Source organism: Nycticebus coucang, chromosome 5, assembly GCF_027406575.1.
Source record: "Nycticebus coucang isolate mNycCou1 chromosome 5, mNycCou1.pri, whole genome shotgun sequence".
NCBI classification, from domain to species: domain Eukaryota; kingdom Metazoa; phylum Chordata; class Mammalia; order Primates; family Lorisidae; genus Nycticebus; species Nycticebus coucang.
Window position 1 is genome coordinate 16320814 of NC_069784.1, and position 14292 is coordinate 16335105.

The window sequence follows — 14292 nt, forward strand, 5'->3', positions numbered from 1 at the left end:
CCCAGTTACCTGAAGACAGACCTGGATCTGTAACAGTCATCCAATCTCCCATAGCAATCTCTAGAGCCAGGATACCTGAGGAACCAGTTCAGCAGCAGTGAGTTCAGTCTAGCTGCTGTCACTCTTCTATGTAGCCATCTCCTTAAAAAGCAAATTATAGAATAACAGCATCTGAACACCAATATATAACCAAAGTGTAGGAATCAGCTTTATGTGCCTCAAAACAGAAGGATTCTGCAAAATGTATTCTCGCGTACAGATAATGGTCCTGGGAGAGTTCAAGTTTAATAATAATAATTATATATATAAAATAAAATATGTAAGGATCAAGGTTAAAGATTTACCAAGGTTTACCAAATTCTACTGAGGCATCTTCATTACTTCATTACAAGACACATGATCTAAGGGATAGCATGTACTAAGTAATATTTCTCTATTCCATCTTTAAAAATAAAGTACAATTCTTATTTATGTAAATGAGAAGATGAAAAACTTGTTCTTGCTCAGCATACCCATTTTCTGTTAGCTTTTATCAGCTATGTTTGTAAATGTTTTCTTTTAAATTATAATTCTCAGTGTTGGCACAGATGTAGGAAAATGAACAGACTGCACACTGATCCCCACATTATATCAATTTATACTTCTACCACCAAGCAATCTGGCAAGATGCGTCCAAAAATCTTAAAAATGGAAATGTGTTTTGACCCAGAAATTCCACTTCTAAAATATTATCCAAATAAAATTATTCTTGATAATTTTGATATTGTAGTCTCAAAACATCAGAAATAAGTTACATGTTCCACCGTAGAAGACTGAGTAAATTAACGATACATTTATATAGCACAGAGCGCTGTGCAGGCTTTGAACACAACTGTGCAAAATTAGGGTAACTAACAAGCACCTAAAAGGCCTGAAATACAAAGGAATAAAGTGGACTAAGTAGAAGACCCCCTTCTACCATTCATGTTTTTAATTTTTTATAGAGATCATGGAAGATAATTATTTTTCCCTCGTAAGAAAAACCAGGAGGGGCGAGGACCGCAGGCCATCCGGGACACGTGCAAGCTCTGGACAGCTTCCACGAATCGTGCCCAAAAGGAAAGCAGGACCTGGGTTAACAGATCTTTGAATTTTGTAAAAGAAGTTGACATTCTGGATTTCCTGTAAAGTCTCCCAAGTTTTAAATGTTAGAAGCTAATTTAAAAACATTAACTCCAAGCAAGTTATCTTGTGAGAGAGGGAATGGCTGGAGAGGGATATGAGAGCACCTTCGGGGGGACCAGAAACGTCCTGAGTCTTGGTCTGGGAGGTGGTTACACTGGCATCACATTAGCTTAATTCATCAGGTTGTACGATTAAGATGCGCACCCTGGACACACTGGCTCCTCGTGTAATGAGCCAAATACATCGTTAGGCCAGCTCAGACTAAGAATCCACACTTCATACAATACCCCTTGTTCTCAATATTTAGGACTGTGGGAAAATATTTACAATATAAAGTTAGATGAAAAATTTCATTCGTTCAATAAATATTGAGCTCCCACCATGTGCCAAGCATTTTTCTAGGCACCGCGAGGCTTTACTCTCAAGAAGTTCGCATTCTGAGGTGGGTAGGAGCAAGCAGTAAATTAAATTAACATTAACACTCTAGAGTGGAGAGAGCTGTCCAGAAAATAACACGGCAATATGAGGGACTTTTAGTGCAGTGCCTGTTCTGATTAGTTAGGAAGGTTACAAGAGACACTGAAATCTGAACTGAGACCTCAATGACCTGGAGTCAGACACGAGATCATCAATGACCAGAGCAAGTTAACGCAGAGGAACAGCAGGTACAAAGACCTAAAAGGGTGCAAACTAGGCTAAGTATGAAACCGCAAAGGAGGCACGAACTAGGCTAAGTATGAAACCGCAAAGGAGGCACGAACTAGGCTAAGTATGAAACCGCAAAGGAGGCCAGTATGTCTCAAGCTCAGTGAGGGGAGAGGGCAGAAGCCGCATGTCCTCTAAACTGCCATGAAAAGCCACGGGAGAGTTTTAGACAGGAAAGTAACATGATTTCCTTCATCTCTAAGAAAGATCACGTTGGCTACTCAGAATAGACTGTAGATGGACGACAGTAAAGGCTGAAGACGCCCAGTGGTAACTACAGCTCTAACAGCAGAAGCAGCAACAGGTGTTCTGGAGACAGACCCCTCAGGACTCAAAGACGGACTGAAATGGAGACAAAAGAGAAATCGAGGAGGATTCCCAGGTCATAGGGCGGCATGTAACATCTATAACGCAGGTGATGTTATGTGACATACTGTTAACACATTATGCTCTCTCTCACACACACACACACAGGCCATCCAGTCTGGCACTGATCTTTTGCCTATTTTCTACTCCTGTGTTTTGGTAAGGAAGGGCTCTCCCAAGTATTTTGCACTCCCCATTGTGCTTCAATGGGTGTCTTCAAGCAACAGGATGAGGAGGACAAAAGCTGAGTCTGCACCAAGTAACAAAGACACTGTCTCTACTTTTGGCTTTCAGAGATAGTCACTGTAGGTGAAATAGGATCCAAAGACAATAAATCCAGCTAACAGCTCTGCTTTGGGTAAATTCCTTAACCTCTCTGAGCCCCGGTTTCCTCTCTCATAAATTACCATAACAATGGCACTTCTACATTTCCCCTGAGCCTTAAGTGAGAAAACGCACATTGGACTGAGCACAAAGCCTGGCCTATGGGCCACACACCATCACTGCTAGTCGGCACATCTAGACACCGGGCTGTTTGGTATAGATGACAGGACTCTAAAACTGGTAGGAAAACACACCAATGCTCTTAATAAAGTTACACACAGATCTGTAGAGGATCTAGAGACAGATATCCTCATAAAAACATTAGGTAGCATTAGGATATTATTATCCTCATTAGGCAGCGGGTTAAGTTTTTGTAATCAACAGGTTGTGTGGAGGAACAAGATCAAAGGCAAACAGTAATATGCATCTTTCCAGGTCTTTTTAGCTCTTTTGTTAAACTATCTGTAAATAAGACACAATGGTGCAATGTCTTTCCTCCTCATACAGAAAGACGAAAACACCAAAATGTGTCCCTTACACAGCCATTCTTCAAACCTGTAATTGAAGTCAGTTACACTTTGTGAACTTAGCTCTCCAGTGTCTACAGGTTTAGACAGTGAATTGTTCCCCCTCTCACTAATGAACAAAGCCTGTAAAATATTCAGGTCTAGTCAAATGTTCATAATGAAAACCAAAACTCCATTTTGAAGTCCTAGGAAACAAAGAACAGTGTATGATTTCATACAACCTCCAAGTTCCCACAAAGCCTTTTTCTGTTCAATGATGCACCAAATTATACACTATGAGATTTGTGATTGAGTTACCCAGCTAGTTTTTCCAAGAAAGGAGACTAAAGACTTTTTATCAATACATTCCCTCAGACCAAGAAGCTAATTTAAGCAAAGTATTACATTCTAGCTCAGTCAGAGCTAAAACTCCGTTGTTGAAGGCTGCAAAGTATTTTCTTATAAAGATGTGAAATCAATGGTAATTTCAAAAGCAGAAAATGCAACAGAAGCAACTCTGCTTTGCATAAATTTAGTACTATCACAAACTCATTTCAACTTGAAAGCTTTAAATTCAGCCAAGAAGTCCATTACAAACCTGGTGCTGGAACACAGGTTCATATTCATCAAGTCACAGCAAAACATCACATAGTGAACACGATACCCATGATGACTCACATGAGCACAAACTTAGTTATACTCTTATTGTTACTATAGTTTCATTAGGAGGAAAAAGTTAACAATGAATTGCATTTTGGTCAAGTAATCTGTAGCATTAAATTCTCTCTATATACCATTGGTTAGGGTAGCTGCCGTATTTCAAAATAGATCAAATTTATGAGTGAATTTCATGAGCAAAACTTAAAGATTCAAGAATTTATTTATTGGACAGTGCCCATAGCTCCGTGGGTAGGGCACTGGCCACATACACAGAGGCTGGTGGGTTCGAACTGGGCCCAGGCCAGCTAAAACAACAATGACAACTGCAACAAAAAAAATAGCCAGGCGCTGTGGCCGGCATCTGTAATACCAGCTACTCGGGAGGCTGAGGTAAGAGAATAACTTAAACCCAAGAGTTGGCGGTTGCTGTGAGCTGTGAGCTGTGACGCCAATGCACTCTACACAGGGTGACTCTGTCTCAAAAAAAAAAAAAAAAAAGAATTTATCTTGTAAGTCATTTCATTCATCTAAGATTGTTGGGGAACAGTCTTGAACTACATCAAAACTATAAAGTAATTCATAAATAAGTAAGAATTCTCTTACCATTCTCACCATCACAGAGACATAGTTTGGTCGCTACTGCTAGGTAAACATATATATAGCCATCTAATAAACCTCCTTGCTCAAAGTACTTTTTAATATACATGCCAATCAAATAGTCCTCATGTTGTAATAGAAAATCTCACTAGTTGCAGTAAAATTGTAATAATTTCAGTAAAAATACTATCTTACCACTTTGAAGTACTTTCGAACTGCTTTGCCTTCCCTATATGTTGTCATTGTAAAATAAGTAAGGGTACTTTGGTCTTTTCTGTGTAAAATGATAATACAGAGCTCAAGAATTCTTTTTATTAAAGTTTTCTGTTTTATTTATTTATTTATTTTTGAGACAAGAGTCTCAAGCTGTCGCCCTGGGTAGAGTGCCATGGCATCATGGCAACCTCCACCTCTTGGGCTTAAGCGATTCTCTTGCCTCAACCTCCCAAGTAGCTGGGACTACAGGCGCCCGCCACAACACCCAGCTAGTTTTTGGTTATAGTTGTTGTTTGGCAGGTCTGGGCTGGATTCAAACCCGCCATCTCTGGTGTATGTGGCTGGCGCCCTAGCCGCTGAGCTGCAGGTGCCGAGCCAGAGCTCAAGAACTATCTAGTAGCATTTTCTAGGTTAGAATCTGGACAGAAAACTGCAAGTAGAAAGATGTCTGAACTGGGCGGCGCCTGTGGCTCAGTCGGTAAGGCGCCGGCCCCATATACCGAGGGTGGTGGGTTCAAACCCGGCCCCGGCTGAACTGCAACCAAAAAATAGCTGGGCCTTGTGGCGGGCGCCTGTAGTCCCAGCTACTCGGGAGGCTGAGGCAAGAGAATCGCTTAAGCCCAGGAGTTGGAGGTTGCTGTGAGCTGTGTGATGCCATGGCACTCTACCGAGGGCCATAAAGTGACACTCTGTCTCTACAAAAAAAAAAAAAGAAAGATGTCTGAACTTAACACGATTATATCCTTTCTGAAAGAAAATGAAGATATCAAATTTCACAAATCTATCATGTTTCATGTCAAGGTTTTTCTGTACTAAGTCAGGAAACCAGGGCTCAGAGAAATCAGTTAAGATTGCCCATAGTCACAAAGGGTGCAAAAGATGAGTCAATACTTCAGAAAAAAGTATTAGTACTGATTCCCATGCCTCTTGTCCTCTTAACCCCCAAATCTCTAACACATCCCCCCCATACTGAAAGAGAGCTAAGCAGAAAAACACTATTTTGATTACAAGATTTCCTTCACAAAGGACACTATTTTAGGTGTTCTTTTGAAGTACGTTTGAAATTCCCAACTTGAGAAGGTGCAACTGTCTACTAATCAGAATTTCCAAATTTTGGTCAAGTGTCAGAAAATAACAAAGCTTTCCTTTTTACAGGAACATAATAACTTTATACCATCTGGGTTTCTACAGGTGGTATACAATTTCTCACAAGTAGCCAACTAAATTCTTTGCTAAAAAATCTCACAATGTTATTTACCAAATTGATGAGTTAAGAAAATAAAATTGTTAAAACAATTTTTAAACATTTGTCCTCTGTTACAGATTTAGTCATAAAACTTATGAATTTAGGTATCAGTCAACTTTACACAGATAAACTCTCAAAAACTAAACATATTGTGATTTATTAAAACAGCTATACCCCCTTCTACTATAATTTTGTTCCAAGGGAAACTATGGTTTTTAATTCAATTTCAAATATCTCTGCTACCTAAAAAAAAAAAAAAAACATTCCATTCAAATGTGTATATCAGTACAGAAATCACTTAAATTCAATCTCTTAGAAGATTTTTATAAATTTAAAATCCAAATTATTTCATCTGAGGGGTATAATTTAATAATATACTTTCTACAGAATAAACTCTTCCTCATATACATATGAAACTCAAAGTTGGGCAGTAACCATGTGCCTCCTTGAGGATTTACAGCTGGGAATACAGCCCCAACAACACAGAGATATGACAAACTCTTTCTGCACGCCCAGCGCCCATTCCACAGATGCATGAGTACTCCTGAGCAAGGGTGACACCCTGCTACATCAGGGCACGTCCCTGGGGATGTCCCTGGGAATCTGGCCCATCAGTGAGACAGGAAAGAGAAACCCAGAAGCCAGGCTTTCCTCCAGCTGTGTCAGGAGTAAAGTCACCGAGTATATGCAGAGGGCAAAGGTGGACTCTTCCCTGGCTTAATCAAAAATCCAACCTCGGTAGGAAAACAAAAACAAGAGACTGACTTTTATTTATAACCATTAAGACTCTCTTCAAAAAAGAATATTCTTAATCTATCAACTTTCTAGGAGTCAAACAACTAAGAAGGTGTAACCTTGAACCAGTCATAATTCCTTTGGTTTTCAGGTTCATCTGTAAAATGAGAGGTCAAATCAGGTATCTTTAAGGAATTTTCAGTTCTATTATCTATGATTTTTACATTTCTTGTGGACCCAATTGAAATTGAGTATAGCTATTTATATTAAAATTATTTCTTACTTTTTTGTAACAGAATGTGCACACAATGTCTTTACAACTCAGTGTTTAGCAAACAAGATTAATACCTAATTTTAACAATAGCATATAGCATTTACTTAGAAACATTTTAAGCATTTACACATATTAACTTAGTGTTATGATGATACAAATAAATGTTTTCCACATTATAGATGAGGAAACCGAAGCCCCATTTTCTTGACTTAGGATACAGGGCTAGATCGTAATAAAGCCAAGATCCAACGCTGGTAGTTTAATACCTTAAACCATGACCATCTTGATTACCGGAGGGCGGGGGCAGGGGGAGTGTACAATATTTGAGCTGCTTTTTCAAACTAAACAGGTATTCTTTTCTTTATCACCTCACTTGACATTAAATTATAATAAGATAGTAATTAATCTAATTGAATGGCTGGAATGGGAATAATATAAAAGCAGACCAAATATTAAAGCTGTAGCAATACAAAAAAATTTTTTTGAAGAATCTCCTGAACATGGAATCCAAATTACCAAGCTTTCCCCCAACTGCCATCCTCTTCTTTTTGTGCTTCCAGAACATTTCACATTAACTATATTACAGCACAGATCCAACTGAAATGAAACTTCTCTCCCACTACCTGAGCTCCTGCCGGCCGGCTTGCCATATATTCTTTGTACTCCATCTTGGTATGAGGCAGCATCACTGACCCAATCCAGTTTTTAGTTCAAGGATATATCTGTGTAAGGTGTGCCATGGTAATATTATAATAGACAAGTCTTAACACTCCAGCCACGCTGCAACTTAGAAGGGCTTTCAATCTAATTTTGGTTGGTGCCAGCTCAGAGAAGCAGCAAGGTGATGCTCCCTTTAGAAGTGCAAAGGGAGACAGTGTGGGTTATAGTTTCAGAGGAATCTATGATGCCACCCATTTGCAAAGGAACTATGGACCTGGAGTTAAGAATTCCTGTACTAGCTAATTATGTGAAACTGCAGGACAGAAGGTGACGGACTCTGAGCAGCTGCTGAGTGCCAGATGTGGCTCATCAGCTATGTCATTATGCCTGACAATGACCCTAGAAAAGAGCAGACACAACACTGTTTCACTGATGAAAGAAACTCAGGTGAGAGATTAGGTCACTTACCCATAGTTACAAACCTGGAAGATAGGAACAAAAACCCAGCTATTTAACCAGGAGGTAAAACTAAAAACTAGCTATGATTCCAATTCTCATAGACATTAGTTTCCTCCTGACATTCAACAAACATCCTGAGCAAGGGATATAAATCCACTAAGCCTATCTTCTCATGACATAATAAAATAGCATGGCTGACGATGGGCCGTATGTATAGATGACTTCTAAAATACCATCTTGCTTTTATACTTTAGGTCATATGCAAAGGATATCCCTAAAATTTGGATAGAGAACAGAAGGGATAATGTTGAAAATGCCATCTTTTAGGCACGAAAGCATGGCCAGATTATAATCAACTGGCAAACAACAAACAAGACAGATAACAAATAAATGCAACAGCCATCTTGAATTACAAGTTATCTACTGGCCACTCATTAGACTCTGCATATGATTTTAAAATCATATTTAGTTCTATAATTCTTTTTATTTTTAGTCCTACAATTCTCTTTGAACAGTATTTTTTCTACCAATCTCCTTCAGACTTGATGTTTCCAAAGTAGCTTCCACTTGTAGCACCCTGGCACAACGATTTTACAGTGCTCACTGTAACACCTTTTCACTTTTTATCTCAAACTGGTTTTCACAAATAGCATCCATTATTTTTATAATATAAAAAATATTTAAAGAGATATTATTTAAAACAATAGATTACTGCAAACTGGGCAATGACTGGTGAGGGGCGGGCTGGCTGACTCAGCCAGCGACGAGGGTGGTGAAGAAGAGGTATGAACTGGAGAGGTGGGACTGATTGCACAGAGCGATAGGTACGTGAAAGAGGCACTCACTCTCTCTAAAAACCTGCCTCTGGTACTAGAGAGATAATGTGTCATTTAGATAAACAGAACAGAGGAGTAAGATTGACAAAACTGGGCTTGGGTAAATGCATGGAGGTGATGAGTTCAGTGTAGAACTTACTGGGGTTGGAGGTGCCCTCATGAGACGTTCAAATGGGCCTGGGGATCAAAAGGTACCAGAGCAGACTGAGGAGTCAGCAGCATCTGTGTGGTAGTTGAATCCATAAAGAGAAAAGGGCAGGCAAAAGAACCCTGGAGGACATCAACTTGGGTGAGTGGTGGAGACACTTAAGACTGTGGAGGGACAGTTAAGATTGTTCTGATTAATTGTTTGCAGTTTAATTTCAAGTTAAGAACTTATTTGGGGGCCAGGTGTGGTGACTCACACCTGTAATCCTAGCACTCCAGGAGGCTGAGGTAAGAGGATCCTAGAGGTCAAGAGTTTGGGCCCAGCAAAGCAAGACCCCATCTCTAATGAAAATAGAAAAATGAGCTGGATGTGGAGGTGGGCGCCTGTATCCCAGGTCTTCAGGAGGCTGAGGCAGAAGGATCTCTTGAGCCCAGGAGTTTGAGATTGCTGTGAGCTAGGCTGAGGCCATGGCACTCTAGCCTGGGCAAGAGAGTGAGAATCTGTCTCAAAAAAAAAACAAACAAAAAAAAAACCTCACTTATTTTTGTTAATCTGAAAGATAACTTAGTATTCCCTCATCTCAGAATGCGACACTACTAAAGCCTGACATTTCTTATAGGTACGATGACACTGATTCTTCACAACATTGTATTATTTCTCCCACTGAACTGCAGGTTACTTGAGTGTGGGGCTGCACCTTATTTTTCTCTCTAGGCCTCCAGTATGTAAAAGTACTTAACAAGGGTTTGTTGTATGAATAATTACTTCTGCTTTTCTAAAGTTCTGGGGGGGCTTCTGTAAAATGTTTTTCAGGTCTAACTGCTGTGCAGGGCTGCTGGCTTTCAGATAATACTTGAATAGTGTGTGTTCAAATTACTGGTTTTGGTGGATATTCTTCTAAAGTTAAAAATCAAATAAAATTCCCCTAAATAAAACCTTTTAAAAGTTCCCTCTCATCTGCGGGTCAATGTTCATAGCACTGTTCTCCAATCTTATTGCTAACGCAACCCTACGTGGGTCCAGCTCTACCAAACCACCATCAATTCCTCTCAACTGCTCATTCTACAGACTGCACCACCTGCCTGGTGAGCCACTCCTGTCAACACACAGCTGAAATTCTCTTTCCTAAAGCCTTTCAGTATTTTTTTTTTTTAATTGGCTCTCTCCCTTACTACACTGTAAATTTCCGAAATACAAATTTTTCAAGGCAATACTCATCCTTTTATCCCCAGGTCTGGCAAGCAGTAATTTACTAAGTGTTTAATAAATGTTTATTGAAAGAATAAATTATTAAAGTATAATTCAGTAAATCTCTTCATACTTTATAAAACAATATTGGCCGACCATCAAAGGCATGCTTCTGGGCTGTAATGAATGTGTGCTTCTCTATTCTAACTCATCCCGTGAACTCAGGAGTTCAACGTAACTTGTACCTTCATTATCAGCTAATCATATCATCATTACCAAGACACAAATAAACGCACATGGTATCCAAACCTCTTTCTGTCATGAGCATATCATCAGATCAACCAAGCATGCTCATAGCTATGGTGAAAAGATATGAAAAAAACTTTAAAAGCGTGCCAATGGAAGCATACTGAAATGAATTAAAATCAGGCAATTCTGGGGCAGTGTCTTTTCATCCCATCTCTAGGTGCATACTCCACAGAAGGGACTCGTATGGCTACTTTAAAAAACCTGGGCCACAGCCGACTGTACTGGGAGGTACAGGAGACAGACCCCAGCATAAAATCTGATGTTGAGATGGACTTGAACCCTTTGGCAAACAGTGTGAGTTGTAACATTTCAGTTTTTTCATATATCTGCCTCAGCATGTTTGAACATAATGTGCTTTAACAAGTCCTGTCACAAGGCCCAATGTGTTATGAGGAGATCGTTACATTTCATCCTAGAATAATTAAGCCTTTGCAGTTATCTTCAAGTTATTTCACCCATGTTACCTAATCCAAGGTCTTTATTATCTTCACTGTACAGATGGGAAAAGACAAGGGAAGGAAGGGTAGAAAATGACTTGGCTGAAAAGGCCCAGACAGGCACTAAAAGAGCCTTCATTTTTAACTACCAGTTCCTAACCCTATTCTCAAGGAACCATATTGTTTGAGAAACTTTCATTGACAGCAGGCAGAATAGAGTGTGAAATTAGTTATTAGCTTCTCTTAAATGTTTGCATGAGTAGCCTAAATTTCCTATGCCTAACAGGACAGCTCTAAGTTAAGAGATCTGATGGAGTAAATTGTGCCAACTGGATCCAAGTTTGTAACTCTACCTCTAATTTTTAAATTTCAAGACAGCTTGACCTAAACCTTAAAGGAATTTTTCTCTCCAGATCTCTTTCTTTGCCAATTTTATTCAGTCTCCTAAATGTGTTAAGTCATACAGACTTTTCCAGTTCTGGATTGAATTACAAAGTTGCCACAATTTTCCTCTACTCCACAAGTAAGCCAATTCCTCTCCAGACCTAGGCCTAGACTCTAATCTGAATTGTTAGGGGAGCACAGCAATTTCGAAGTTCAAGAAACCCTCATCATTCTGAACCACCCTCTCAGGAGTACCTTTTCCAATCTTTAACTTCTTACAGGGCCCAGAAAAGGGAAATATCAATGCTCTCAGATTCAACAAGAACTTTATCAGCGCTACTGGTGATGACAGTCTGGCATTCATAGCTGTGGACCTGCAATGACCTATAATCTGAAGACTCCCGTACTGTACGTGCTGAGAGCAAAATTTTTAGCAGATTTCTTTAGGCCCAAGCGATGTGCCTAAAGTGGGCGATTAGCATAGGCTCAAAAGGGGTGCAGGGAGTTCACAACCTTTTACTGTAGTTGACTGTAAAATTCTAAACCAAACTATTTTCACACATGCCTGCGTCTTGGATGATGTAAGTTCTTCCCCGAGGCTTTTAATTAGACCACTATTGCGGTTCTCTCCCCCTGCAGCGGTCACGGGCCACCCAGTAACTCATTTTAACGACTGCCTCTGGCCGCTGGAACTAACAGATGGCCGCCCCCCGCGCGCCCCCAGCTTCTGCAAGGGAGACACTGCACACCCAAACTGGCCATGCCCGCCTCCCTCACGTCTCGGCGCCGCTCCTCATTCCACACCAGGTTCCACCCTCGCTCCATCCCGGGGAGGATTTGGGGACCCCTGGGCAGGAGCCCCGCCGTGGGCGCAGGGCCACACGGACGCCGACAGGAGCCGTCCGCGAGCCCGCACCTACCTCCCACCTCCTCCTGAGGCGCGGCCCGAGTCAGCACCCACCCGCACCCTCCAACGGCCCCAACGGCACACAGAGCTGCGGCCGACACGCGGGGCGCCGAGCCAGGTGCCGGCGCTCACCTCTGCGCCCGCACCCCGCCGGCGCCCGCTCGCCCCGTCCCCGCCGGGCGCGTCACAATCCCCGCAGCGGGGCGAGGCTGCTCACCGTCACGGCCCCCGGGAGCGGCGGGGAGTCACCGCTCGGCTTCCTAGCCAGGCTCCCGCAGCCCCGAGGGCCAGCACAGGCGCGGCGGGACGCAGCGCCTCGCGCCGGCGCCCCTCCTCCGCCGCGGGCTCCCGCCTTCCCCGCCCCTGGCCCGGCTCCGCCCCGCCCCTCGCGGCCGCCCCCGGCCTCCGCAGGTTCCCACCCCGCCCCCGCGCGCCGGCGCCCCGGGCTCAGCCGCCTCCCATTGGCTCCGCTAGTTGCTAGGCGATGAACAATCGCGGCCCGCATTGGTCGGGTGGGGGCCTGCGGAGTCTCCAGCTCACCTCCAAAAAGACCCAGCGAAAAGGAAAACCTTATCCCAGATCCCGAGTTCGCTGCGGGCGCAGCTGCGACTGCGGCACCTGTTACGCCCTGTGATTCACCCTGCTGGGCCTTGCTCCCCGCCCACTCCTGTCGCCTGCAGCGGTCAGGGCCCAGGACTATGCGGGGGCGGGAAGGCCGATGCTTCTTTAGGGAACGTTTTCAGAGCCCCACTGAACGCAAATACCCATTCTGGGAGCAAAACTGAAGCTCTCCGAGCCACGTGCTTTTGCCAAACAGCACCCAGAATTAGGTCAGGGCCAATGGAAGGGAGGTTCAAGGGTCTGGAATCGAGATGCAAACCACCCGGGCAAAAGAACGTTACATGTAAAATTAGGGCAAAGAAATGGACCTAGGCAGAAGACAAACAAGCAAAGGGAAAACGGTTAGGAATGACACTCAGGCACTGGAAGTTTACGCAAAAAAATGCCCCACACCCCCTCAGCAAAATATGTGCAAATGAAACGTACGCCTGCTTCCTGGTGGCCAGGGTCAGGCCCGCTTCTCCCCCACCTCCTTCCCTGTCAGTCTGAAATTCTCCAGGGAAGAAAAGAGGCCAGAGAAAGGAAAGAGAGAAGATGGAGAAATCACAGGCATATGAGTTGGGTTATATACACAAAAGTGTACTCTGATGGGTGCTTACCCCCAAGGGATTTTTCTAAAGGAAAAAACCAGAGTTGACATTTTTAAGCTGTTCTGAGAGCACTTCAAAACTAACAGTATGAGAGGAGAACAAGAAATGCTAACACTGAAAAGAGAGGAGGGGCTGCACTCTTCAATTTACAGCACATATCCCGGGTCCTGGACGAAAAGTCAAGGCAAGGGAATGAGCACGTCATGGTGACAACTTCAGGGCCCAAGGAAATCCCCCTTCTTTACTTTTGGCCTAAGTGATCAGAAATCCCCTTCCTCCCTCCCCCGAGCCAGGTTTCTGAGCGTGGTGACTGACAGCCAAACAGCCCAGTTAGGGCCTATTGTAAGGAGCCTTTTAGCACAGGTGGCTGGGAGAAACCAATTACTGCCAATGATTACCTTGCTCCCTAACTCGGGCTACTATTGGGGATTGGGTATTACTCCTGCTCCCAAGAGAGTTTTGAAATTTCAGTTGTCCCCCTGCTAAAATACCACACCTCTTCTTATCTCAAGAAGCAACTTTAATATGACAGTTTTTCTTTGAAATAGCATTGAAGGCTTCATTTTGACCATTTCACCTCTCCAGCGTCAAAAAGGGAGAACTCATTCTTTGATTAGCTAGAAAAGTTAAGATACATCAATCCAATAGCAACATCTGGTCCACCCTATTTTAAATTTTGGGTCAAACTGAGGTGAGCTCTGGAAGATTTAGTCCCTCCCCCCCACCCCCCAGCAACCTCGGGGATGAATCAGATCTGGCAGAATACACTAGTGGTTCTCAATCTTTTGGCCACAGGATCCCTTTCTGTTCATAAAATTATTGAGAACTCAGAAGAGTCTTTGTTTATATGGGTTATATCTATTGATATTCATTAGACTAGAAATTAAAACAAATTTTAAAATATTTTTAAAAATATAATTGTAAATAAGAACAAAAATGATTTATCACAAATAGCACATT

The 14292-nt window shown here is 42.4% G+C and overlaps 1 protein-coding gene across 4 annotated transcripts in view; it reads right to left on the minus strand.

The window, feature by feature from the left end:
- The window catches only part of SSX2IP (SSX family member 2 interacting protein), a 35409-nt gene extending 22871 nt beyond the window's left edge, over positions 1 to 12538 (minus strand). For 2 of the 4 annotated variants that reach the window (XM_053592119.1, XM_053592116.1), the window contains exons 1-2: positions 12135 to 12437; positions 10 to 141 (exon numbers count right to left, since the gene is read on the minus strand). In XM_053592119.1, coding sequence (XP_053448094.1) covers positions 10 to 52 — 43 coding nt within the window. In that variant the 5' untranslated portion in view covers positions 53 to 141; positions 12135 to 12437. Of the gene's footprint in view, positions 1 to 9; positions 142 to 12134 lie in introns of all 4 variants that reach the window. The other 2 variants (XM_053592117.1, XM_053592118.1) reach the window with 2 other exon arrangements.
- Positions 12539 to 14292: the final 1754 nt, after the last annotated feature.